Genomic DNA, 24,348 nt, shown 5'->3' with positions numbered 1-24,348 from the left:
CTGTGTGTGCTCTGCAGTGCCCGGGCGAAAGGAGCCCGGGCAGGGCTCTGGGCTGTGTCCAGGGCCCTTCAGACAACACCTGCCTTCACACTACACCTGTTCCTGGCGTGTTTTCTGCAGCTTTCCTCTCGTCCCAGAGCCTACACCCTGTGCTGGGGTGAGGGTCTGGTAATGCCTGGCTGGGCCAGCTGCTCCTAGGTGAATTGTGTGATTTCTGCCCCACCAAAGGCAGCTTTCGAGTCTGCTGGTGTGCTGGAAAAAAGAGGAGAAATAGTGAGAGATATGTATGGAGAAGTGGCAGGGAGGAGGCCTGTGGAAAGGGACATAGTGTGCTCTACAACTCCTTGGCAGGAGGGTGGAGCTGGGGGGGTGGGGGTGCAGGCTCTGCTCCCGAGCAACAGTGCAAGGACAAGAGGAAATGGCTTCAGATTGTGCCAGGAGAGGTGTAAGTTGGATCCTGGAGAAAATTTCTTCACTGGAAGGGTGGTCAGGCCCTGCCACAACCTACCCAAGCCAGTGATGGAGTCACCATCCCTGGAGGGGTTTGAAAAGTGTTGTGGATGTGGCACTTGAGAACATGGTTTAGTGGTGGCCTAGGCAGTGTTGCGGGAACAGTTGGACTCAATCCTAAAGGTCTTTTCCAACCTAAATGAGTCTGTGATTCCCTGATTGGGACACAGCTGGAGATGCTTTTGGCAAGAGCTGCCTCCTTGCAGAGCAGGGGGCTGTCCCCTGTAGTGGAGCCATGCTGGGACAGGGGCACTGCTGAGGGGCTGTGGCCATGTCCAAGCAAAGGAACAAGCAAAGACCAGCAGAAAGAAATCAAAACTGATTGTCCCATGGCAGTGGGGTTTGAGTGTAACGTGGTGCAAACATGGGGAGCTGATGGCAGCAGGCAGGGAGGAAGGAGAGGTGTAGGCCTGGAGCTGAGCCAGAGAAAGGGGTTTTAAATGATCTTTATTTCTCACTACCAAAATCAGTAAAATTTGTTAACTGGCAATTCATTAAGTGAAACTGTCCAGCTCCAGGCTGTTTTGCCCACAGCAGAAGACCTGCAGGCACCTCCTGCCTGTGACTGCTGTTGGGAAGGGGGGGATGTTGGTGAGGTGGAAAAGGTGGGGTACACTGAGAGTGCAGGGCCTGGGCAGGGGTGTCCTGGGTGCTCTGTGTGGGCAAACCTTCCCTGGGACAGGGCTACCACTTGCACTGGGGAATACCTGGGCCTGTCCCCGGGGTGACTGAGAAGGGATAAGTCTCAGTATCTTTCTCCATCTCCTGCCAGAATGAACCTCTGCAGTGACCCAGTCCCAGCCCTGTTAGGGGAAGACACCACAGCTGACCCTTTTATGTGTTTTTAGAGCCATGAAACACATTTGCTCTGCTGCTGGGCATCAGAAGTGTTTTATTGCATGAACACTCCTCCTGCTCCATGGGCAGCTCAGCTGCTGCTCTTCCCTGCCCACCTGGCAGCAAGAAATCTCATGTCAGGACAGTTCAGCACTCGGCAGCAGCACCAGCCCCCTCCGAGCCGCAGCTACTCCTTCTCGATGCGAGCCAGGAGGTGGCCGAGCGTGGGCAGGACGTGCTCGGGGGGCACCTCCGGCCCCTCGCCCTGCCCGGCCGCCCGCAGCAGGAAGCCGTGCATGCCCGCGGCCCGCGCCGCCCGGTAGTCCCGGCTGTAGTCATCCCCGATGTGAGCCGCCTGCTCGGGGCGGGCCCCGCCGAGCCGCAGCGCCTGCTCGAAGATCCTCCCGTCCGGCTTGGCGAAGCCCGCGGCCTCGGAGGTGAGCACGAACTCGAAGTGGTGCCGCAGGTTGCACTGCGAGAGGATGGCTTCCAGCCGGCTGTCGAAGTTGGAGACGACTCCCATGCGGAAGCCGAGCTGGCGGCACCGGCTCAGGGTCTCGGCGGCTCCCGGCAGCACCTCCCAGGTGCTGGAGCTGCAGTAGTCGCGGTAGAGCTTCTCTGCCAGCTTCGTCAGGGCTGCCTCGTCCTGCACGCCCGAGAGCCTGAAGCTCTGTTTGACAACATCCAGCCACCACTGCCGGGAGCTGAGCCCCTGGCCGTGGCCGTAGTTGGGGAAGCGCCGGCTCTGGGCTCCGTACACCTCCCGGAAGGAGCGCCCCAGAGCCTCGGGCTGCACCTGCAGCCCCTGGGCCCGGGCCTCGGCCGCGTAGCTCTGGCCCACGGGCTGCCGCAGCCGCAGCAGCGTGTCCTTCACGTCCCACGTCAGCAGGCGCAGCCTGAGCATGGCCTCAGCAGCGCCCGGGGCCACCGCCGAGCCCCGCGGTGCCAGTCACATCCGAGGGCTGCGGGCACCCCGGCCTTCTGTCCACTCCAGTACGAGCGTCGGTGTCCTTGCGGCGGGGCTCGGGGCCCCTCTGGGGTCAGCACGGAGACGCGGCAGGGAGGGCAAACCCTGCTCCGAGTGCCAGGGGCAAAGTCTGCCAGGCCGGGGCAGCGACACTCGCCACGTGGGTGCCGCAGACGGGGCGAGCTGGGGCACCGGGGCTGGGGGTCAGGGGCACGGCCGGGGCGTCTGGGGAGGGTGTTCGGGAAGGGAGCACCGCTGGAACGCAGGTGCAGACTCGCGGTGTCCCCGCGGGTCTCGGAGGTGCGGGGGGGTACCGGTGCTCACCGGGCCGAGCTCCCGGTGCGCGGGGGCTGCGGGCTGGGGGGCCGCGGTGCCGGGGCCCACCTGCGCCGCTGCCCGGAAGCACCGCCCCTCCCGGGGAACCCGCCCTCCCGGAATTCCCTCCCCTCCCGGAGAACCCGCCCTGGCCGCAATGGTGGCACTCAGTGCCGGCCCGCCGCCTCCTTCAGCCAGCGCAGCAGCTGCGGTGTGAAGTAGGTGATGATGATGTCGGCCCCTGCGGAGAGACGAGACACTGGAGCCAGCCCGGGGGGACACGGGGGATAGAAAGGGGGACACGGGGGTCGCAGTCTCACCTGCGCGCCTGAAGGCCGTGATCGCCTCCTGCACCGCCGCCTCCAGGCTGAAGGCGCCGGCCTGCGCCCCGTGCCACAGCATGGCGAACTCCCCCGAGACGTGGTACACGGCCAGCGGGTGCGTGGGGTGCTGCGGGAGCGGGTCAGCGCCGGGGACAGCCCGGCCCGCACACCCCCGGTGCTCCAGTGCCTGTCCCGGCGCACAGAACCCACGGCCCCCACCCAGAGTCCCCCGCAGGTCCTCACCCGAGCCTTGACGTCCCTCACGAGGTCCAGGTAGGGCATCCCCGGCTTCACCATCAGCATGTCCGCGCCCTCCCGCACATCTCGGTCCTGCCACGGCAGCGCGGAGACAACAGCTTGGTTTTGCCCAGGAGTTTGGAGCCGTGGTGGTTTTCCCCAGGAGGGATCACAGGATGCTGTGAGTCCCTCGTGGCCAAGGTGCTCCCCCTGCCATACGCCATGCAGCCTGGGGAGAGCTGATGGCTTCGTGTCCCTGCACCTGACACCCCAAGCCAAGCAGGGCATGGGGACAGCAATTGCACAGCTGCCAGTGCTCAGCCCTCAGGCACACACTGGGACCAGCTCTGCCAGGCTGATGGGCCTTGTGTTTCTTTGGCTCATGGAAGGGGAACACCATTGACCATTTGCCTCCCAACCTCTTGCTCGCCCCAAGCCCTGCGGGGTGCAATCACCCAGACCCTGTGTGAGGGTGTCCCACCCCACAGCCATACCCCACAGCCCACAGTCACCCCACTGAGCGTCCCACCCCACAGCCATACCCCACAGCCCACAGTCACCCCACTGAGCGTCCCACCCCACACTCACCACAGCACGCACGGCCAGCCCGCGGGCTCCTGGGGGCAGCTGGTAACAGCGCCGGTCCCCAAAGGCAGGTTTGGACAGCGCCGCGTCCCTGCAGAGGGGCAGAGGGCAGGCGGTGAGGATCCCCTGCCTCCCACCTCCTACAGCTCCAGAAACACGAGGACAGGCCAGGACAAGCATCTGAGCCAGAACAAGGGGGCACTCCCAATGCAGTTCAGCACCCAGGGATTGCTCTGCGAGGTCCTACAGGCCCAGGCTGGCCCTGGGAGCTGTTTCAACACCCACTGCCCCCTCCATGCCCAGAGTCTGGGTAAAATTATGTTAGGCTCCTTTCCAAGGTAGATTCCTTGGGGACACCCTGCTGGCGTCAGGCTGTTCTTGGGACAAGGTCTAACAGCTAACTAAGCTGAGGCTTGTCCCTGAAGTCACGCTGTGGGGCAACACTGACTGCTGTGACTCCTGACTGCTCCTGGAAGCTGCAGGCAGCTCTCTCTGCCTGCCTTGCCACCAGCACCCGAGCAGGTGAAGGGTTGGGAGAGAAGATCACCCTTCAGTGACCTCGCTGCCAGCCAGCCTCTTCTAGGCAAGTCCTTTTTGCATGGGGAAGTAGGAGTAGGGTGTTGCAAAGTGACCCATGTGCCCTACATGCAGCCCATGCTCTGCGTAAGCCCCTTTCCCAAGTAACTCCCTGGGAATGCATTCCCAGCCAGCCTGGCCCCAGCTGGGCACACCTGGGTGGGGGACAGACCCACCTGAAGGGGCCGTAGAAGCATGAAGCAAACTTGGCACTGTAGCTCATCACTGAGACCTGCAGGGCACAGAGAGGCTGTGAGGGCTGGGAGCTCAGGGCCATATCCCAGTGCTGGGACAGGAGAAATTCCCTCCCTCAGCTTTACCCTCCCCCTGCCACACGTCTGGCAGCTCACCATGCCTGGGCATTCCCCTCCTGTGTGTGCCGGGGCAGGGCAGTGCCCGCGGCACCAAGGCGAGGTTTGCCCCTCCTGCCACTTGCCCTGTCCCGCTGTGCTGCAGCCTCCCATGGATGTGGCTCGTGCCTGTGGCACACACAGGTCCCTGGCTCACCTTGTTGCCCAGGTCGTTGGAGATCAGTGCCTGCTTTATGGCTGCAATGCGCCCGTCCATCATGTCTGAGGGGGCCACGATGTGGCAGCCTGCAGGGACAGACAGGACAGGGATGTTGGGAACACTGGAGGCTCAGGTGCTGTCAGGACAGTGCAGGGGAGCACTCCCAGTTAGAGCCAGGCCCAGTCTGCTTTTGGGTCTGCCCAAAGCAGAGAGGGGCAGCTCTGAGAGCCAGACTAGGGTGTCACTGCCCAGGGCTCCCCACCTGCTTTGGCATAAGCCAGCGCCACCTCGGCCAGCCGCTGGCAGCTGAGCTCGTTCTGGATGGTGCCATCTTCACGCAGGATGCCTGGGAGACAAACCCGGGGTTACACAGCAGAGGGACAGCTCAGTCCCCCGGGGAGTGTGGCTCTGGGGATAAGTTGTGGAGATGCTCAGAGCAGCAGTGGGGAACTTGATGTGTTAAGGGAGGTGGATAAGGACCAGGAGCCTGCTTGGGACTGCACACAGCATGTGGCTGCTCCAGGGAAGGGAAGACAGAGGGGGGACATGGAGGGATGCTCAGACTCAGTGGCCTGAGGGAGGGTCTGAACCATCCATGCTTCCCACTCTGTGGTCAAAACCCAGGAGAGGTTGCCCAGGCTCAACTACAGCAGTACAGGGAAGCCAAGTCTTGGAGCAGGAGCTGGCCAGACCCTCAGCAGAAAATGGCAAATCCCAGAGGCAGGAGAAGGCTCACAGGCCCGTGCTCACCACAGTGCCCATGAGAGGTGTAAGGGCACAGGCAGACATCACAGGCAATCAGCAGCTCCGGGAAAGTAGAGTGGATCTTCCTGATGGCCTGGATGGCAGGAGTGCCCTCGGCATCAGCAGCAGAGCCCCTCTCATCCTGTGAGGACATGAACACCTCAGCATGCACAGCTGACACTTCCCACAGCTCCTCTGTGGCAGCAGCTCTGCCCAGGAAGCATTTCCTCAACTGTGGAACCCTGTAAGGCTGGATGGTGTGACCCCACTGAGGGAAAAGGGTGATGGGCAGCTAGGGCAGGTTTTGGGTCTACCTGCAGAGCTCTGGGGACTTTATGGATGTCACTGCAAAATCCTACCATATCACAGCCAGAAACCCTGAACTGCTCCTGTTTGATCAGGAGACTACCCCCCACGCAGCCCCCATTGCTCTGACAGCCCTGTGGCTATCCCAGCACCCCCACACACGTGCACTGACCTTGTGGACCTTGCTGGGCACCCCAAAGATGAGCACACACTTGAGGCTGTCTTCGACAAGAGGCCGCAGCATCCCCTCCAGCTTGTTCACTCCATACCTGAGAGGGCAAAGGGAAGCAGCTGCCAGGCACCCAGACCTGCCCCGTGGGGAGAGCTGCCCTGGGATGGGGATGCTGCCCTGTGAGCAATCCAGCATCACCAGGCAGTGGCTGGAGGTACAAGGGAGGTGTTGCCTGAACACTGGGAGGAACAATCTGAGCCCTTATCTGGGGCTCCAGGAGCACTATCTGCCCGGCATGGACACTGCTCTGGAGGGATGGGCATACCCTGCCCTTGGATCCCTTATCTTGGTGTCCCTGGTGCAGCTCCAGCCCCCTTTCCCATCACAGCACCCCTGCCCAAAGCCCTGCTAATGTGCAGCAGATGCAGAGGGGAGCTGCCAGTCCAGTGGGATCCAGTGCAGGACCAGATCCCACATCCTTGCAGAGGTTTTCTGGCTGCTGCTGGAAACCCTGTTCACTTCCAGCCTCCCCATGTGCCCAGCCCACACAGCCTGGGAGTACTCTGGGACAGAGCCAGCCCCTGGTGCTGTCCCTCCCAGTACTGACACTTTTCCAGCATTCCCTGCATGATTCCCTCCACTCCCTTAGTGGATGAACATTCCCACCTTGTCTGATGTTGGAGATCTCCAAAGCAGGAACCAGAGGGTTGGAAGCCTCCCCCTGGCTCGTGCTCAGGGCTTAAATGAACTCTCCCCAGGCACAGGACACAGCAGTGACTGGGGGGCTGGATTCTTACCTGGCTTGTCCAGGAAGGCTGGGAATTGGCTCCACGGCATCAGGGCTGTCACTGTGGGAGGTGGATGGGACAGAGACGTGAGCACTCGGTGGGAGAAGGAAGCCTCTCTCCCAGACTTGTCCACAGGGGTTCTGCACCTATTTAAGAGCTGGGGGGCTGCAGGGATGGGCCCAGCCAGACACCCTGAGCCAGGTCCATCCCTCCCCCGAGAGATGGGGTTCACTCACGTGACAAAGATGGGGTAGATGAGGTTGGAGGCATCGAAGGTGGTGGCCGTGCACTGCCAGGAGCGCAGCACGGGGTGGAAGTAGCCGCTGTGGAGAACAGAGTCTGCCTGCATGGTGGGCTCTGCTGTCAGGGAAGGAGACTCTGAAACACCAAAACAAACCAGCGGGGCCCTGGTAAGCTGCTGCTCTTGGCACATGTGAGGAGGGGCTGGGATTCAGGCAGCCCCTGCAGGACTGACCCTGTGCCATGCCAGGCCATGAACTGCAGCCCAGGCAGCTCCACCCCACCAACCCTGGGCACCCTGGGGTGCTGCAGGACCCCCATCAGCAGTCACAGCACACCCTTCCCATTAACAGGGGTGTCGGTGACTCCTCCCCACAAACCTCCCCGTTCTGTGTATGAAACCCCCGTTTCCAGCCACTGACAACCTCCCCCAGCAGAATCATGTTCACCCTCCGCAGGTTCCTTTCCCTGAGCCCCAAGAGGGTCATTCTTCATTCATTTTATGTTTCCTTAGTACTGAGATATTGTGTTTTTGTATGGAGAGGATACAGAGCTGCTCTGTGTGATCTTTAAGGTCCCTTCCAACCCAAACCATTCCATGATTCCGTGTAGCAACACATATTTATGGCTGCAGTGTGAAGGTGCAGTTACAGAAGAGCAGGGGCACTGGAGGCACAGGACAATCCAGGGCTCTAAAGCTCTCACACAACTCACAGTTAAACAACTCCAGTGGCCACTTACTGCTGGGTAAAGAAAACCACGGAGTTGGGCAAAACTGATCTCAGAGGTAACAAAACTCACACATAAAGCAATCATTAGCTATCTCATGAAGCTTCTTCTGTAGCAATGTTTTATTCTCTAGCAGATCTAGTAATAATTCTGTGATCAGCCCATTAAGAACTACATTTCCACGAGGGTTCAATTCCCACCACCATGCTGCTGGTGGATGTGATGGAAGGGGCCGTGGGAAGGGAGCTCTCCTGGGACGAGGTGTTTGGCTGCAGTGCAGAGCAGCAGCTGCTATGGAAGGGGCCGTGGGAAGGGAGCTCTCCTGGGACGAGGAGAGCAGCTGCACGACCCCAACAAGGGACTGCTTGTGCAGAGCAGCTCCAAGGACTGCTGGCTGCTCACACAGGGCCACATGCCCTGAACACCCTGTGCAGAGGAGCTCGGCTGCCCTGGGAGACAAAGCAAAGTTCCTGCTGAAGAGCGTGGGTTTTTGGGAGCTGAGCCTGAGGGAGGTGGGCAGGAGCAGAGCTGAGAGGGGATTCTGAAAGAGCAGGTGGATTCCTGTGAGTATCCTGGGCAGGGCAGGGCTTTCCTGGGGAGATGGAGCAGCATCTCAGGGGAACAGCCTTGGTCTGTCCCAGGAGGGAATTCCCCAGGCAGTAAAACTCTCTGACCCTCAGCCTGCATCCAAACTTTCTCTGGAGAACAGAGTGGGGTCAGAGTTCCCCTGGAGGCACGGCTCCAGCTCCCAGCACAGAATCCAGGGGACAAAGTTTTACACCAGCACCCAGTAACAGAGCTGGGAGATGGCTCAGTTCTTTTGGAAAACCTTTTAACATGAAATGTTTCACCTATTTTACACACTCAAGACCCTTAAGATGTTCTAATATGGAGCCAAACTCTGTCAGAGCACCCCAGTGCACAGGACACTTGGAACAAAGGGGAATTGTGTTCAGTCCAGGGCTGGAATCGAGCCTCTCGTACCCCAGGGAATCGCTTCTGCTTGGGGATGAGGAAAGGCCCCTCTTGGTTCAAGGCTTACACGTATAGAAACCCCGAATAAAAACATCAGGTGGTGCTCGTGGGGGATGCAGAGCAGCTGACAGGCACGCTGCCAGCATCATGGCATCCCTTGGCAAGCCATTTTTAGCCCTTGGAACGCTGCTGCCCCAGGCCTGACTCCAGGGAAGGGGACAGCCCTCGGGTGAACCGGAGCTGGCAGCTCCAGCAGGCGCCTGGCTCCAGGCAGGGCTCCAGGCAATGGCAAACAAAGGGCTCAGTGAACAAAACCCACCTCGAGAATCCAAAAAATGCTTTAAACAGTTAATCCCACAGGAGGGAGGGGAGGGGGCCGGGTGGGACCAGAGGCACCTGACTGGATGGGACAGATAGAGGCCACAGCTCCAGAAACCGCGCTCTGGAGGAGGAGGGGACGGGACCGGCTGGGATTGCAGTGCCGAGATAAGAGCGGCACGGGTGGGTCCCAGGCTGCTGGGCCGGGTCCTCCTTCACAGCCCCACGTCCAGGACAAGCTGCTGCCCACGCGGGGCACCCGGCGGGACGAGGGCACCGGGGTGGCACAGCCGGGGACATCGGGGAAGGAGGGCAGGGCCGCGGAGCGAGGCTGCAAGAGTGTGCCGTGGGGACACTGCGGCACCCGCTGCGCCCTGGGCTGGGCTGCTCCTCCCGAGATCCCGGCAGAGCAAATGAACCTTTCCCCAATATCCAGGGCCCAAACCTGTCTTTCTAAAGCTCTTTGCTCCGCGCACACCGGAGGAGTTCAAGGACAGGTCGGCAGCAGAGCGGCTTCACCTTTGCTCCTTCCACTGGGACCGGTCCAAAGCCGCAGCCCCCGAACCCGCAGCTGTGCCCAGCCCGTGCCCGCGGCACTGCCTCGCTGCTCCCGAGGGACGGGAAGCGACCTGCCAATGGCAGGACCCGGCACGCGCCGCCACCGGCACCGACCGGACAATTTTCGGGGACGGGCTGGAGGCAGACTCGGCGCTGCCCCGGCTCCCCACGGCCCCCCACGAGCTAGGAGGGTTTGTCCCTTCATCTCGCCTCATCTTGGCAGGAAGAGGTGTCCCCCAGCATTTCAGGACACACAAGCACACGTGGATTCAGACGTGAGCTCAACTATTTAGTTAAATCCCAGGGACACGCAGGCTCCCAAAATCCCAGCTGGGGACGGACCGGGGTGTTCTAGGAAAGTGGAGCTCCCCAGGCAGACAACGGAGCTGTGGGTTAATTAACAGCCACTAACGAAGGCCAAGCTATTACAGGGTTAATTAAGAGCTACCTAGAAAGGTCAAGCTGTTAGGTCACGTTTCCCCGCTCCAGGACGGGAACGGGGATGCTCAGGGGTCTGAAATTACACCTCAGGACAAGCGGGAGCTCAGGACCGACGCCAGCTCGCAGCATCACACGCTGCTCGGTGCGTCCCCCGCCGTTGCCACGGTTACCGAGCAAAACCAGAGCAAAAACCGAGCAAAACTGAGCAAAACCCGGGCTGTCCTTATTGCGTTACCCGGGGCTGCCCTTCCTGCCTGCACCCAAGCGCGGCCGGGCCCCGTCCCTGGAGTCATTCCCCGGCAGCCCTGCAAGGGGCCGAGGTCGGGGACCGGAGGAGGGGGGGACGCCCTGGCCCCAGCTCCGATGCCCGTTCCCGGTGCCCGCTCCCGGCCCCGTTCCCGGTCCGGTTCCCGGTCCCGGCACTCACCGATCACCGCGTCCTCTCCTGCCGTGCGACAGTGTCCGCGATTTACATAACCACGCCCACACTCAGCATAGCCCCGCCCCGCGCGGAGGGGCTGGCGGGAAGTCTCGCGGCGGAGCGCGGGAAAGGCGGCGCGGGGGGACGGGGGCGATGGCGGAGCGGGGATTTGGGGTCCGGGGTCTGCGGCAGAGATGGACCCGGGGGGCACGGGGCACGGCCTCGGGGTGCTGCGGGGGCAGGGGCAGGCTCTGGCTGCTGGGGCCAAGCAATCCAGTTCCGGGGTGCTGCAGGGGGACTCAGAGCCAGGTTTTGGGGTTCTGGGGGGCATGGAGCAGGGCTTTGGGTGCTGGGGGGGACAGAAGGCAGGTTTTGGGGGTTCATGGAGGCTGGAGCAAAGCTCCGAGGTGCTGCAGGACCCAGAGCCAGGTTTTGGGGTGCCGAGGGGGAGCATGGAGCAGGGTTATGGGGTGCTGGAGGTCTATGCAGTCCAGTTCTAGGGCACTGTGGGAGGAGCTGGAGCCAGGCTTTAGGATTCTGGAGTGGCTGGGGCAGGGCACTGGGGCACTGTGAGGGTTTGGAGTGCTGCAGCGTTTGCTTTAAGGAGCATGGCTGAGAGGCTGTGCTGGTGTGGAGCAGGGTTTGGGGTGCTGCAGAGGCACCTGGGGCTGGGCTTTGGGGTGCTGGGGGAAGCCCAGACCCTGCCTTGGTCTCTCAGAGCAGGGGAGATGCCAGGATCAGGTTTAGTGCAGGACATTCTGCAGCTCTCCCACCAAAGCACCATTCCCTGGCTCACTCCAGTGCAGAAACCCTGGATCCAGATCCTGGCTCTTCCTCCCAGCCTGGAACCTCTCCATGGAGCAAGGAGGAGCTGGCAGCTCCTTCCCGCAGCAGTGACCTGGAAATCCCCTCCTTTCCACAGTCCCTCCCTCCTCTCACAGGAGGCCAGGCTGCAGCAGCCTTCATCCTCCCCTCATCCTCCTCCGTGTCAGCTGCACCAGAAACAATTTCCCAGAGCATTTCCTGCTCCCATCCCGCTTATGCAACCACAACCTGCTCATTTTATAACTGACCAAATTACGAGACTCCCATTTCTGTAAAAAAAAAACCAAACAAAAACCTGGCTTTTATTTAGATCTTGTTCCTTTCCAGAATATGCACCCCAGATATGCTCTGAAGAGAAAAAAAAAAAAAAAAAAAAGAGAGGAAAAGAGCTGGAAGGTGGGTGTTTTTCAGAAATGTGAGGAACACATCATCAGCTCAGGCTTTCCACAGCCTGACTGAATGCCAGCAGAAACTAGACAGCAGAAAATCTGTGTTGGTTCAGTTCTTTCCAGAAGCTGGGCTTGTGTGCATGTGAAAATCCAGCATGCCAGAAAAGCAGGAAGGCAGGGTGGTTCTTGTGGGTAGCTGCCACCATTTCTTGGTGGAAAGGATCCAGGATTCCTCACAAGTGCTATTTTAAAACTGCACATCATCAAAACCTGGGGGTTTTAAATGTATCTAAAACTTTCTGGGGGAGAAAGGCATCAGAACTAAGAGTTCAAGTGGAAAAGCACAAACCTACACTAGCACAAGGAATATCAACAGCTTCTCTCAATCCTTTCTTGCAGGAGCCTTTTGTGAAACCACATTGGCCCCCTGGCTGGGCACATCCTGCTGCCCTCCCAGAGGCATCCGTGTCCCTGGAATGACCAGCGAAGGCTACAGAGGGACCTTGGATGGAGTTAGCTCATCCCAGCTGGGGGAAAACAACCACCACAATTCACCACTCTGTTCTAGAACATCTCAGCTTGCTGCAAGGGGACAGGGGAGACCACCAGACCTCAGTGCCACCACTGACCTGTCACACCCCCAACACTGCACAAAGCCACCTGTTTTCAGCCCTGCTCCTCATCTGAGCCCCTCCTTGTGCTTCAGATTTTAAATCTGTCTCCTCTTTGTCTCTCAGGACTCTCAAAGTCACTGTCAGTGTACAGGTTACCCTGTCAGCACTGTGCATTTTTCAGATTTGGGTTAGTTTGGGTGAGTCAGTGAGTGAACTCGTGGTCCCTGTACAGCCACCCTGTGCTGCTGCTGAGGCTGGAGGACACAGTGTCACTGTCACAGTACAGCAGGGAGAGAAGGCACAGCCAGGATGCAAGGAAACAAAGGGAAAAAAACAACTCAACTGGATCAAAAGCTTCAATGTGCAGCTTCCAAGCCTCTGGACATCATCACCTACATTCTACACCCCAGAAGTGATCTGTGAATGATCTGCTGGATTCAGCCCCTCATATTCAAGAGTCTCATGTTCTCCTGGCCAGTTTCTGCACTGAGCACCCACCAGTTCTTTTTTCCTCTCTTTCAGAGCCAGCCCAGCATCAAAAGCCCGGGAAGTGCCTGCCCAGAGCCTGGGGAGGACCAAAGCCCCCCAGGCACAGGGAGGAACCACCCTGCCTCGGGAAAAGCTTCAGCAGAGTCCTTTATGTACAAATTACAGGCCAAAAGGGACAGGCCACAGAGGGGCAGTACAAAGCTCTAATGGAAACACGAGGGGACGCAGCAAGGTCGATTTGCAGCCTTTACATCCCTCTGAGCACACCCCAGCCCCTGCCCACGAGCCAGCTCAGTTGTCCACCTCTTCCTCATCGTTTTGTTCTTCCTCCTCCATCCTTTCATCATCGTCATCATTGTCCTCCTCTCGGCTCTTATCTTGCTCCTCCGAGTCTGCCTTCTTATCTTTATCTTTCCTGGCCTCTTTCTTTCCTTTCTGCTCACGCCTGTAAACTGGAGGAGAGGGAACAGTGAGGGTTTGGCGCTGGCATGGACAGGTCAGTGGCTCAGGTCCAATGTCCACTTGCTCTCCCAGCTTTGGAGGGGAGCAGGGAACTCAGAGCACAACTCACCCTACGAGCTGAGCTGTGCTGAGCAGCTCCATAGGAAATCAGGTTAAATTTCAGCAGAAAAATGCTGAAAAGGACGCAGGAGGTCACATTTACAGGCAGCACCTATGGCTTTCCTTAGATAAACATAATAGGGGAGTGAGAGCAGATGAGACTTTCTCAATCCTCATCAGTTGTGCAATAATGTTATCCCAGTCCCGTTAAGGTGCACATTAGTTACTCCCCAGGCAAACTGCAGTGTAGGATGCTGGGCAAAGAGAAGAGAAACAAGACAGGCAATAAGTGTTGCTTGTCCAGCATTGAAGGAAAACAGGACTCAGTGCCTCTCAGAATCCCTGGATACCCACAGAGCACGGTACCTTCCAGGGATTCCTTCAGAGGGGCCACGAATCTCTGGAACTCCATCTCCTCCATGGCAGAGAGCACATCCCCAGCATTCAGGGTTTTCCTCTTCCCCTTCATGGCAAAGTTATTTGCACTAGACAGAAGCAAAAAGAGAGGTAATTGGGAACTGTTAGCAATTCCATCTTCTTTATTGAAGTCATAAGCAACTTTAAAAAGCCATCCCCAAAACATTTAGCGGTTTTTTATCATTTACTAAAGGAGACTTGAGACATTTTTGTTTACACTGCATGTCTGTGCTTTCCCACAGTGTTACTTTCTGCCTGCACAGAACTTTTCTACAAGCAGGAGAAGGAGTAAGGTAAACCTTCGCTGTGACAGTTCCACACAGCCCTAGAAGCACATGACATTAGAGAAATGACTGCCTGCAGAGAATATGCCAAGCCACCCCAAAAATGTGACTGTGTCCTCTGTGGCAGCTCTTGCCCTAACACAGCTTTGTGATGAAGAGCCTGAAAGTGAGTCAAGTGTCCCTGCCTTTGCCAAGAAGGCTGTGCAGCCATGCTAAGGTTAACAGCAGTCTGGGACTCCTCTTTTTGGGACATGGATGTGTCCAGAGCCCAGCTACCTTCCCATGGGCTGCTCTGAGCAGTCCAAACTCACCGGCTGCAGCCTGGTAGATTGGTTTATTTTTATAAACAGGCAATACAGAAAAATAACACTGAGAAAGAGTCCCCAGGCCAGCAGAGATGAATTATCAATCAAGTGCCCCACTGACTGCTGCACCAAGTCCTTACCACGATGTTGCATACAGCACAAACACACTCGCTGCTCGGGAGATCGCGCTCCGGGCTTCTTTGGAAATATTGACTCCATCAGGAAGCTGAAAAACAAATCCAACTTTTATCAGCAGCTGCTAAAAAAGACTTAAACTCACATAATTCAAGTGTCAGTTTATTATGGCACTCAGGGCTCACAAGAACTGAGAACTGCTCTGAGGTGCTGTCACAGGAGCTCTGCTTCCAGCTGGAAGCCAAGGGCAGTAGGAATGTGTCCCTGAAAGGCATGGAGCTGAGCAGAAGCCCAGTGACTGGTGTTTGGGGTCTGGCCACTGTCTGCAGGTAACTCATCCTGCGACCACCCACCGCCTGACATGCCTGCCAGGCCCAGAGCCACTCAGCGACACTCACAGCTCCAGACAAACGAACTAAATTAACCACCGGGAATTATTCTGGATTTTTCTATAGACATGGACTTGTGTGCTGAGGTTTTGGGGGGCCCTGATTCTCACAGTGCCACTGCGGGAGCTGCGGCGCTGCGAGCTGCACTGGTGGAGCTGCAGCCCTCGGGACGCTGCAGTGAGGGCTGCAGCCCCGGCAGCCGAGGGGGACAGCCCAGGGCAGAGCCCCGCGGCGGGGACACAGCACGGGCCGGGGGCCGGGGTTCTCTCCCGGGTTCGGGGCCTCCCGGGGCCGGCATCTCCCGGGACCAGGGTCTCCGGACGCCCCGCTCCGCTGGGCCGCGGGGCCCGGCACCCACCGCCTCCTTGATGATGCGGGTGATGACGGCGTTGGGCAGGTTCAGGTCCTCCGGTCTCTCCGCCATCCTGGGCCTCCTGCAAAGCAAACGCGGCGTCAGGGGCGCGGGGATGGGCGGGATCCCGGCGGGACAGAGGAATCCCCTCGGGACAGGGGGATCGCGGTGGGACACGGCGACCCCGGCCCGGCCCGGCCGTACCCAGCCCGCGCTCCGCCGCCGCCCCGCCCGCTCCCGGCGCGCACCGCGGCCCTGCCCACACGGCGGGAAATGGCGGCGGGGCCTGAGGGACGGGGACGGAGAGCGGGGGAAAGGAAAAGAAGGAGAGGGACAAGGACAAGGACAAGGACAAGGAGGAGAGGCAGGAATAGGAACAGGATAAGGGCAGGCATAGCTATAGGTGTGGGGACAAGTGTAGGTGTGGGGCCAGGGGATGGGAGAGGGACGGGTCTGGGGGATGGTGCCGGGACGGGAACAGGTGAAGGGACAGGTGTAGGTGATGGGACAGGGACAGGGACAGGATGAGTGAGCTCTAGGTGAAGGGACAGGGACAGGTTCAGGTGGTCCCACTGCCTGGGCTTGCTGGGGGCTGAGGGGCTGTCAGGGCTGGCAGCAGGGCCAGGCACAGGCACAGCCTGGGCAGGGGGAGCTGGGGCAGCCCTGGGGCAGAGCTGGTGCCTGTGGGAATGTTCCCAAGATCCCCCAAAGTCCTTGGGGTCTCTCTCTAAGGCTGTGTGACACTGTCAGTGAGTATGGCATTACTGCATCCTCAGCCAAGAGCATGTGTGGCTGACAGAGCTTCAGCCTCTGCGCTGACACAGATACAAAACTTTTTCACTTTTTTATACATTTTTAGAAAACAAATTAATGTTCATCGGCTCTAGGTTACATAATTCTCTTCATTACTTAGTGTTCTATCTGCTCTTGGTTGTTAATTTCTCATTCTTCACACTAATCTGGTCCACATACTGTATTACTTTTATAATATTTTTCTCAGGGAATCTCCAGCTTTCCAGGCCTTAATCTCCTCTGCATTTTCTACTTACTCCAATGCTCTTGAAGGGTCATAAATTTAAGATCCCAGATGTCCAACTCTTTTTGGCTTTGTTTATTGAAGCTTGGCAAGGTTACTTTTAGCAAACTTGAGGTTTTGGTTATTTAGTGATCAAAGTAATTGTAAGAGCCTGTGAAGAAACTTAACTAGTGCTAGCTGGAAGTGGGCGCTGGTTGCAATTAATGAAAACAATTCGTTAGGAAGGTTCCATAATTTCCAACAGGAAACAGCAGCTGTTTTACCCCACACTGGTGTCTGGCCCCTTCCCTTGGTTCTGTGTGAGGTCACTGGGCTGTGAGCTCCTCTGTCCCTGCCCCACTGACCCCATGCCTGGCCTAAACCCTGTAATTCCATGGGACTTTATCCCTGTTAGTAACCTGACCAGGTAATTAAGTAAGCTCAGAGTGCAAGAAAGCAGATTAATTAGGTGCTGTGTTGGGGTGATATCTGAAACTGTGAGCAGTGATTGACAGTGCAGCTCTTTTCCATGGAAAATGGCACACTGAGCTGCTGTGACAGTGACCCATGACAGACTGAGCTGGTGTGACAGTGACCGTGGCACACTGAGCTGGTGTGACAGTGACCCATGAGAGACTGAGCTGCTGTGACAGTGACCATGGCACACTGAGCTGCTGTGACAGTGACCGTGGCACACTGAGATGCTGTGACAGTGACCGTGGCACACCAAGCTGCTGTGACAGTGACCATGGCAGGCTTGGATCCCGGACAGAGGATGGCTCAGAGCTCTTGGAGCCCTTGGGTGCCACTGCTGCTCATTTTGGTTTCTGTTTTTTACAGCATGAGGCGCTTTTGTCCATGAACTGAGAAGTGAGGTGGTGGTGTGGGACTGCCTGGGGAAGGGGTGGGATGGAGCAGAGCCAGGAATGGGGCTGCCCAAATCCAGGGATATGGCCCGAAGCTGGCCCATTCACCAGCAAAGCCTGGGCTGGACCGTCCAGCTCTTTGTGTCTTCTGGACACATCAGGCTCTCCTCCCTGCTCCCTGGTGTGAGTCTGTATTTGTTTTTAATTACAATGTCTGTAGGTTGGTACTTTGAGTCCCAGGAAGGGACATTAAAACCCATTCCATGGGCAGGGACACCTCCCACTATCCCAGGTTGCTACAAGCCCTGTCCAGCCTGGCCTGGGACACTTCCAGGGATCCAGGGGAAGCCATCCTGGCCTTATATCCTGTAGGTCCAGAGCCTTTATATTAAATCATCTTTCTGGTCTTGTTTCACTGTCATGTGTAAAACACGGGAGATGTTGAACATGCAATGCTCAAGTTTACTGCTCTGAGTCACATTTTACACTGGACCAAAAATGATGTTCCATGTAGCACAGGTATAGATACAGAGGAGTGTCACAGATATAGTGACAGAGGAGCAACAGCTCAGCTCAGCCCGAGAGGGAAAGCAAAGCCATGGGACAATATTGTACTTCTGTACCTCAGGGAAAGGCTATAACACATTTAGATTTAAATGCTCTAAATTAGATATTAAGAAAACACCGTGGGAAGGTGGGGAGACCCTGGCACAGGGTGCCCAGAGCAGCAGATCCCTGACAGTGCCCAAGGCCAGGTTGGACGCTGAGATTTGGAGCAGCCTGGGACAGTGGAAGGTGCCCCTGCCCAGGGCAGGGGTGGAATGAGAGGATCTTTAAGGTCCTTTCCACATTCTGTGATTCTGTTCAATGACTCTGCACTGATGTTAGGAGATGAACACTGTGAGTTTTAAGCCTGCAGTGAGGGTGGGCACTCCTTTAGCCTGCTTGCTTTCACAAAATCGCACAAAAATGTGACATTTATGGTTTAGCTGCAGGCACAGAGCTTACCCAGCAGTGTTTGTACTCCTCAGAACCCCCTGTTAGTACAGAGGGACTTGAATCTCACTTGACTTCTGTGAAAATGACACTTCAGTATCATCACGGCCAAAGAAAAAAATATTAATACAAAAATACAGATTATTCGATGTAGAACAGTCATTGTGGAACACCTGTATTGTTCCAGTACTCTTGAAGCCCTGTTTGGATGGGAGCACTCAAGTCCTGTAAATAAGAGGCTGTCGATGCAGTAACAGATAACTCTTCCTCTTGTAGAATCAGGGATGAGGTGTGCCAGGACGTGGTGCACAGCAGAGTTCCGAACAGCAAATCCCTCCCTCTGGGCACTCCCTGGCTCTGCTCAGAATGTTTTGGGGTTGCAGGATTAACTGTGAGGGCTTGAGCCTGAGAAGCGTTCAGCGCGTTCCTCTCCCGTGAGCCACTCCACGCCTCTGCCCCTCAGTAGTGCTGAACGGAACGGATCCACCCGCGCTGCTGCTGGGAGGGATCCCCGCCTCGGGCTGACTCAGGGGGACAGGAGCGCTCAGGAGAGTCAAAACAAACAGCAAGAGACACAGTGGGCACAAAGCAGAAGGCAGGGACACATCCCATGGTGCTGCATGATGCAGGGACACGGGGACTCATCCCAAGCTGGTGCTGGATGAAGGCAGGGGCACATCCCAAAGTGGCATTGGACGAAGGAAGAGAGACAGGACTCATCCCAGAAGTGGTGTGGATGAAGGCAGGGACACAGGGACTCATCCCAAACTGGTGTTGGATGAAGGAAGAGACACAGGGACACATCCCAAACTGGTGTTTGGATGGTTTGTACGTACCAATTTAAATTTCCTTGGAAGACTGTCTACAACTGCTCTGTTTTTAAAATTCCTTTTCCTTTTGGCTGTGGAAGAAGAATGAATGTGAAACACTTGGCAGTATCCTTTTTAAAAGGAAATAAGCTTTGACTTGGTCATTATAATCTCTAAAATTTTAAGTGCATCAGTCCTCTACTGAGAGCTGGTGCCTGGAATGATTCCATTTTTCCTTCCCCTAAAGACAAGCCAGGCCCTGCAGGCAGGAGCCTGGTCCCCAGAGGATGGAGCTGTCCCATGGAGGTGTCACTCACACACTTCTCTTCCTACCTCAGTCCCTCTAAGTTTAGCTCACCTCTGATGAAGGCCTCCAAGTGCAGCGCTTTCAAAATATCTTCCTGGCATTCTTTTTTTAGCCATAAACGAATTCAGCAGTTTTAACTGTCAAAAAAGCACCAGTCTAAAATTCTGCTGATTGAGTGGACCTTCCTATGTGACCTACGACAGAGACTTGGACAAATCCTGTGTTCCAGGTCAGGAGCTATTTTCAGCCACATGGACGACTATTGCATTAACTGTAACTTTGTTATTCCCTTTGGAAAGTGCTTTGGGAAGGAAAGCTGTAGGGTAACCTTTGTGTCACCTCTGGTGGTGTTCACTCGGGTTTGTGGCACCATGAATCTTGCTCCTGTTTGTGCCGTGCTCCAGCCAGAGCTGGGCTCTGCAGCAGGGTCAGACATCCTCTCACCTGGACAGATGACCCTGGGGCTCTGGAACAGCATGGGGACAGTGAATGCTCTCAGCTCCCAGGGAAGGGATTGCCTTCCTGATTATGGGTAATGGGATCATGCTTAAACAATATGGGCAATAATCAGGCTGTGCTCAGCTAATTGATCCAGAATAGCAATTAATCCACAGAGGTGGCTTAAAGATGCCCCAGTAAGGTGGGCTAATGGTGTAGTGTGCCACTACACAAATGGGATCCAGCTTCTGTGTCTGCCAAATGTACATTAAAGTTGACCCTACAGGAGTGGAAAGTCCTTGAATTGAAAATGGTTTGGGGCTGGGCAGCTATTTTGGAAAATGTCTCGTGCCTGCTCTGTTGTTGTGTTCTCCCCTGGGCATCACCTTTTGACATGAAACAGGAGCTTCACCTGCCCCAATGGCTCTGCTTTTATTTTCTTTGATATGCTTAAATATACTGTCTGCTTAAATATTCTTGTAAAGATTCCTCACTGAGAGGATGGTGGTCACTGGCACGAGCTCCCTGGGGAAGTGGTCATGGCACTAAGGCTGCCAGAGCTCCAGAAACATCTGGAGGATGTGATTAGTCATAGATTTAATTCTAGTCCTGCAAGGGAGTGGGGTTTGATGATCCTTCTGGGTCCCTTCTAGCTGGAGAGACTCTGTGTGCCTGTTCCCATGCTTGGGCTAAAGGGGGGAGTCAGGATCAGAGTTCTGGGGGGAGAAATGAGGCAGCTGCCCTTGGAGCAGCAGCTTCACTCTTAGATCAGCTTAACTGAACATAAAAAATGTTGGAGAACCTTGGTTTACTCTGTCCAGCCTGGGAATGGGGTCTCACCAGCTGACAAAGGAGATCTCTGTCAAGAAAAAGGCCAACTTACCCCTTTCTGTTGTGCCCCAGGACAAAGGACAATGGCGTTAAACTGAAGGAGGATACATTTAGTTAGATATTGGGGAGGAATTGTTCCCTGGCAGGGTGGGCAGGCCCTGGCACAGGGTGCCCAGAGCAGCTGTGGCTGCCCCTGGATCCCTGGCAGTGCCCAAGGCCAGGGTGGACAGGGCTGGGAGCAGCCTGGGACAGTGGGAAGTCTCCCTGCCCATGGCAGGGGGTGGGATGGGATGAGCTTTAAGGTCTCTCCCAGCCCAAGCCAGTCTAAGATTTCTGGCATTTGATCTGTCTCCTCCCATCACATGCCCTGGTCAAATCTGTTTGGGTACCAAATGCCAGAAATCTTTGATTTTCTGTGAAATTAGTGAGCTAACCTGGCTCACTGGGAGGCAGAGCATTGTCAGGGCTGGGGAGCAGAGCCATGTGAGGTACCTGAGAGGAGAGCTCAGCTATTTCCTGCAGCTCCAGACTGAGCCCAGCAGTTCAGCTCAGGTGACAGGCAATAACTTCCTAAGCTGTTTTAACTTCATTACTTTGATCCATTTGACCATTCTAAGGCCAAAAGCATAATTCCCAAGAGACCTTTTGCTATATTGAAACTGATCTCTTTTATGAGAAGGGTCACTAAAGACCCAGCTTGGTTATTACATTGTTTTTATTGCATTAAAATAAATCAACAATGGACTAATACTCAGCATTTGTCAAAATGCTGCAGCAGGACTGGATGCTCAAATCAGACATCCTCTAAGAGACCTGGAATGTCTCATGGTGCTGCTCTTCTGTGTCACTGAGGTTTCAGAGTGCAGAAGAATGGTGCTGTGAGCTGATGTGCTGCTGTAATTCACTGGGCTTTTAATCAGGTTAAGGCTGTAGGACAGGTGTGTGTTAAACACCTGGCCTGAGGAAGTCTCACTGCCCTAAGAAAATGCAAAACCAAGGACAAAACTTTGAGCTGGGAAAATTGTCAGATGTTTGGGTACTAAGTCAGAAGTGTGCCCAACCCACTGTTATCCTGCAGGCTAGGCATGGCAGAAGGGAAAAAGAATGAAAAAAAATGGGAAGTAAAAACCATTTTATGATGTCCCATTAGTGCTTTGGGGTCAGCATCCTCCCAGCCTTCTCAGAGGCAATTGGACTGAGCTGTGTGCCTTTCGTGGGGAAAGAATCATGGAACCCCAAACTGGTTTGTGGTGGAAAGAACCCTAAAGCCCATCCAGTGCCACCCCTGCCATGGTCAGGGACACCTCCCACTATCCCAGGCTGCTCCAAGCCCCATCCAGCCTGGCCTGGGACACTTCCAGGGATGGGGAATCCACACCATGGATAACCCATGGTGCTCTGATGGCTGCTGCTCTCTGTGATCACTGCTCCTCACTGTGAAGGGTGACAGTGGAGGCTCTTCCAGCCCTAGAGAGATCACTGCTCCTCACTGTGAAGGGTGACAGTGGAGGTGACAGCCCTAGAGGAGATGTTCTGTACAGGATGCTTCTGGAAGGACCAGGAAACAGCCCTGTGCCTCAAAGGGATCCCTCTCCTGAATTAACCCTGGATGTCTCCCTAATCAGCCCCAGGGCAGCAGGGGAAGAAGCCAGGCAGTTTCTGCAGGTTTAGAGTGCTCAATATGGGTAAGAATCTGAACTGAAATAAAACAAGAGCTTCTTGCTCTCCCACTTTTTCCCTGCTGCCCTCCTCCTGGAGAGGAGCTGGTTTGGAGCAGCTCTTATAGAAACCATGCTGTGGTCACAGCTGCCTTAGTTTCAGCCAGTTTAGCAGTGACAAAGGGACAAGATGAGCTGTTTGCAGCAAGCTTGGCCCTGCCGAAGGATGGGCACAGGAACAAGTGGTTGTGCAGGGAGACTGAGACTGTTCTGTGCTCTACATCCCTGGTGAGCCACCGAGGGGCTGTGCCAGCTCCTGCTCACGTGGGGTTTGTCACAGAGCCTCTGCCTGCCCTAGAAATACTCTGTGCTTCCATCCTGAGCTCTTGCAGCCATGCCTCAGAGCCCAGGAAGGGCCGTGGGCTGCTCCCTGTGCATGTTCAGACCTTGCATTTCGTGGGGAAGGGGCAGAGAGGGAGGTTTAGAGAACAGATCAGCCAAAGAATTTGTTAGCCAAAACGATGGGTGCAAAAGGCCAAACACATGAAGTCCTGTGGAGAGGCAGAGACACAGTTCTTGTCAGACTGGATGTTGCCAAGACTCCAATATTTTGGCAAAGCAGCAGTGTTGAGCTGAGTGCTGTGCTGGGATCATGTGCTGGCTGCGGGGACACTGTGGAAGGGGCTGGGTGGTTTTGTGCAGTGGGCAGGAGCAGCCCGTGAGGCTGGGTCAGTGCTGGTCTGACACCCAGTGCACTGTCCTCTCCCAGCTGGAAGGGGCCATTTTCCAGGAATGTGGAGTCCTGAGTGCATCTGCCTGGAAAGAAGGAGACAAGGGAGCTGCAGGGTGGCAAAGGCAGCAACAAAGACCACGCTGGGGATGTTGCTGCTGCTCTGGCTGAGATTTGGGCTCCAACAGGAAGCTCACACTCTGGGATGTGAGCAGAGGAGGGGTGGGTACCTAAAATACCCTGGAAGGAGGAGAAACCTTTCTTAGGCCTCAGACTGGAAAAGAATTCACTAATGTGCCTGTCTGCCTCTTTGTTGGGTTCCTAATTGGAGTTTTCCAGGGAGAAGCTCAGCTGTGCCTGCTGCAGAGATGGTGTCAGGGACAGCAGCACCTCAGCTGGGCCCTGGGGAAGAGGGGCTGCAGTGTTCCCACTGCTGGAAAGTGCTGTGTTTGTGTGTCTGCTCTATATGCCAGGCTGTGCTAATCCCAGAAATCTGCCCTCAGGATTGCCCTGAAATAGCCCAAACCCTCCTTGCAATCCTCTTACCATCTGGGAAGCCAGATAATTTTTCCCAGCCTGATTTATTTTCCCTAGTTCCAAAGGCAGCCTCAACCTTGTGTGTTTTCTGTGTGCATATGTTACCCTTTTGCCTGGAATAACTGTCTAAGCACGTGTTTGGATTTGAATATCCAGCCAAAGGCAGACCCTAGTGCTGGCAGAGTGAAATTTGTGATGGAGAACAGTGTTAAATTTTAAAAGAAAGTCATTAACTCCCAGGCCAACCAGCTGAATGGGCAGTTTGCTGGAGACTCCAACAACACTGCAGGTTAAGGTCAGTCCCAGGGCTGGAATGTGAGGAGGGAAGTTAGGAGGAGTTGATTCCTTGCTGTTGGGAGCCAGCAGAGAACAGAGCTGTCGCAGGACCGCCATCTCTTCCCAGCTTACAATTTAATTTGTACCTCCCCAGACTGGATCTCTGCTCCCTTGGGACATTTCTGTACTGGTTTGGATTTGGGTTTCCCCCCTCCCCTTGCACTGGTACCACAACCAAAGGCTCGTGGCAGCTGAATCCCAACGTGGCCATTGCTGGAGAGGATCTGACCCTGCGTGGGAGCCATGGAGCAGCTGGATCTCACCCGTGAGTGCTCGGTGATTTCCCCCTGCCTCTGCAGCACTGCTCATTCCCCTGGGGGAGGAGGGGTGCATGGGTGATGGCTCAGTGGGTGGCTGCTCATGGCAGCCAGATCCTGGTGGCTGGAAGAGATGAGGGTCTGTATCTCCCCCATGCCTGTTGTGGGGGGGGTTGGAAATGCCCAGCTCCATGTGAGATCATGTTTGAGCAGGACAGAATGGATTTGAATCTCCTGGTTGTGTATTAGGAGTGAT

The 24,348-nt window shown here is 56.0% G+C and overlaps 3 protein-coding genes across 5 annotated transcripts; all 3 read right to left on the bottom strand.

Annotated features, from left to right (window-relative positions):
• Positions 1-1,385: 1,385 nt before the first annotated feature.
• On the bottom strand, positions 1,386-2,580 carry HDHD3 (haloacid dehalogenase like hydrolase domain containing 3). Its single transcript, XM_041406937.1, has one exon. It carries the CDS (start codon positions 2,249-2,251, stop codon positions 1,535-1,537), a length of 717 nt encoding a protein of 238 aa, XP_041262871.1. The 5' UTR covers positions 2,252-2,580; the 3' UTR covers positions 1,386-1,534.
• Positions 2,581-2,730: 150 nt separating this feature from the next.
• On the bottom strand, positions 2,731-10,610 carry ALAD (aminolevulinate dehydratase). Of its 2 annotated transcripts, none has more exons than XM_041406935.1 (12): positions 10,559-10,610; positions 7,107-7,248; positions 6,880-6,930; positions 6,083-6,179; positions 5,611-5,746; positions 5,123-5,206; positions 4,858-4,946; positions 4,527-4,582; positions 3,778-3,865; positions 3,196-3,282; positions 2,950-3,079; positions 2,731-2,870 (listed from the first exon to the last, which is right to left on the bottom strand). In XM_041406935.1, exons 2-12 carry the CDS (start codon positions 7,217-7,219, stop codon positions 2,797-2,799), a joined length of 1,005 nt encoding a protein of 334 aa, XP_041262869.1. In that variant the 5' UTR covers positions 7,220-7,248; positions 10,559-10,610; the 3' UTR covers positions 2,731-2,796. The 2 variants fall into 2 exon arrangements, with proteins under 2 accessions (XP_041262869.1, XP_041262870.1); XM_041406936.1 differs by lacking the exon at positions 10,559-10,610 and adding an exon at positions 9,652-9,714.
• Positions 10,611-13,106: 2,496 nt separating this feature from the next.
• On the bottom strand, positions 13,107-15,582 carry POLE3 (DNA polymerase epsilon 3, accessory subunit). Of its 2 annotated transcripts, XM_041406971.1 has the most exons (5): positions 15,517-15,582; positions 15,319-15,394; positions 14,577-14,662; positions 13,797-13,915; positions 13,107-13,321 (listed from the first exon to the last, which is right to left on the bottom strand). In XM_041406971.1, the coding sequence occupies exons 2-5, from the start codon at positions 15,382-15,384 to the stop codon at positions 13,161-13,163; spliced, it is 432 nt and encodes a 143-aa protein (XP_041262905.1). In that variant the 5' UTR covers positions 15,385-15,394; positions 15,517-15,582; the 3' UTR covers positions 13,107-13,160. The 2 variants fall into 2 exon arrangements, with proteins under 2 accessions (XP_041262905.1, XP_041262904.1); XM_041406970.1 differs by lacking the exon at positions 15,517-15,582 and having other exon boundaries at positions 15,319-15,510.
• Positions 15,583-24,348: the final 8,766 nt, after the last annotated feature.

The sequence above is a fragment of the Onychostruthus taczanowskii genome, unplaced genomic scaffold (assembly GCF_017590055.1).
Source record: "Onychostruthus taczanowskii isolate IOZ18803 unplaced genomic scaffold, ASM1759005v1 scaffold25, whole genome shotgun sequence".
NCBI classification, from domain to species: Eukaryota; Metazoa; Chordata; class Aves; order Passeriformes; family Passeridae; genus Onychostruthus; species Onychostruthus taczanowskii.
This window is presented reverse-complemented; position numbering and strand designations above follow the sequence as displayed.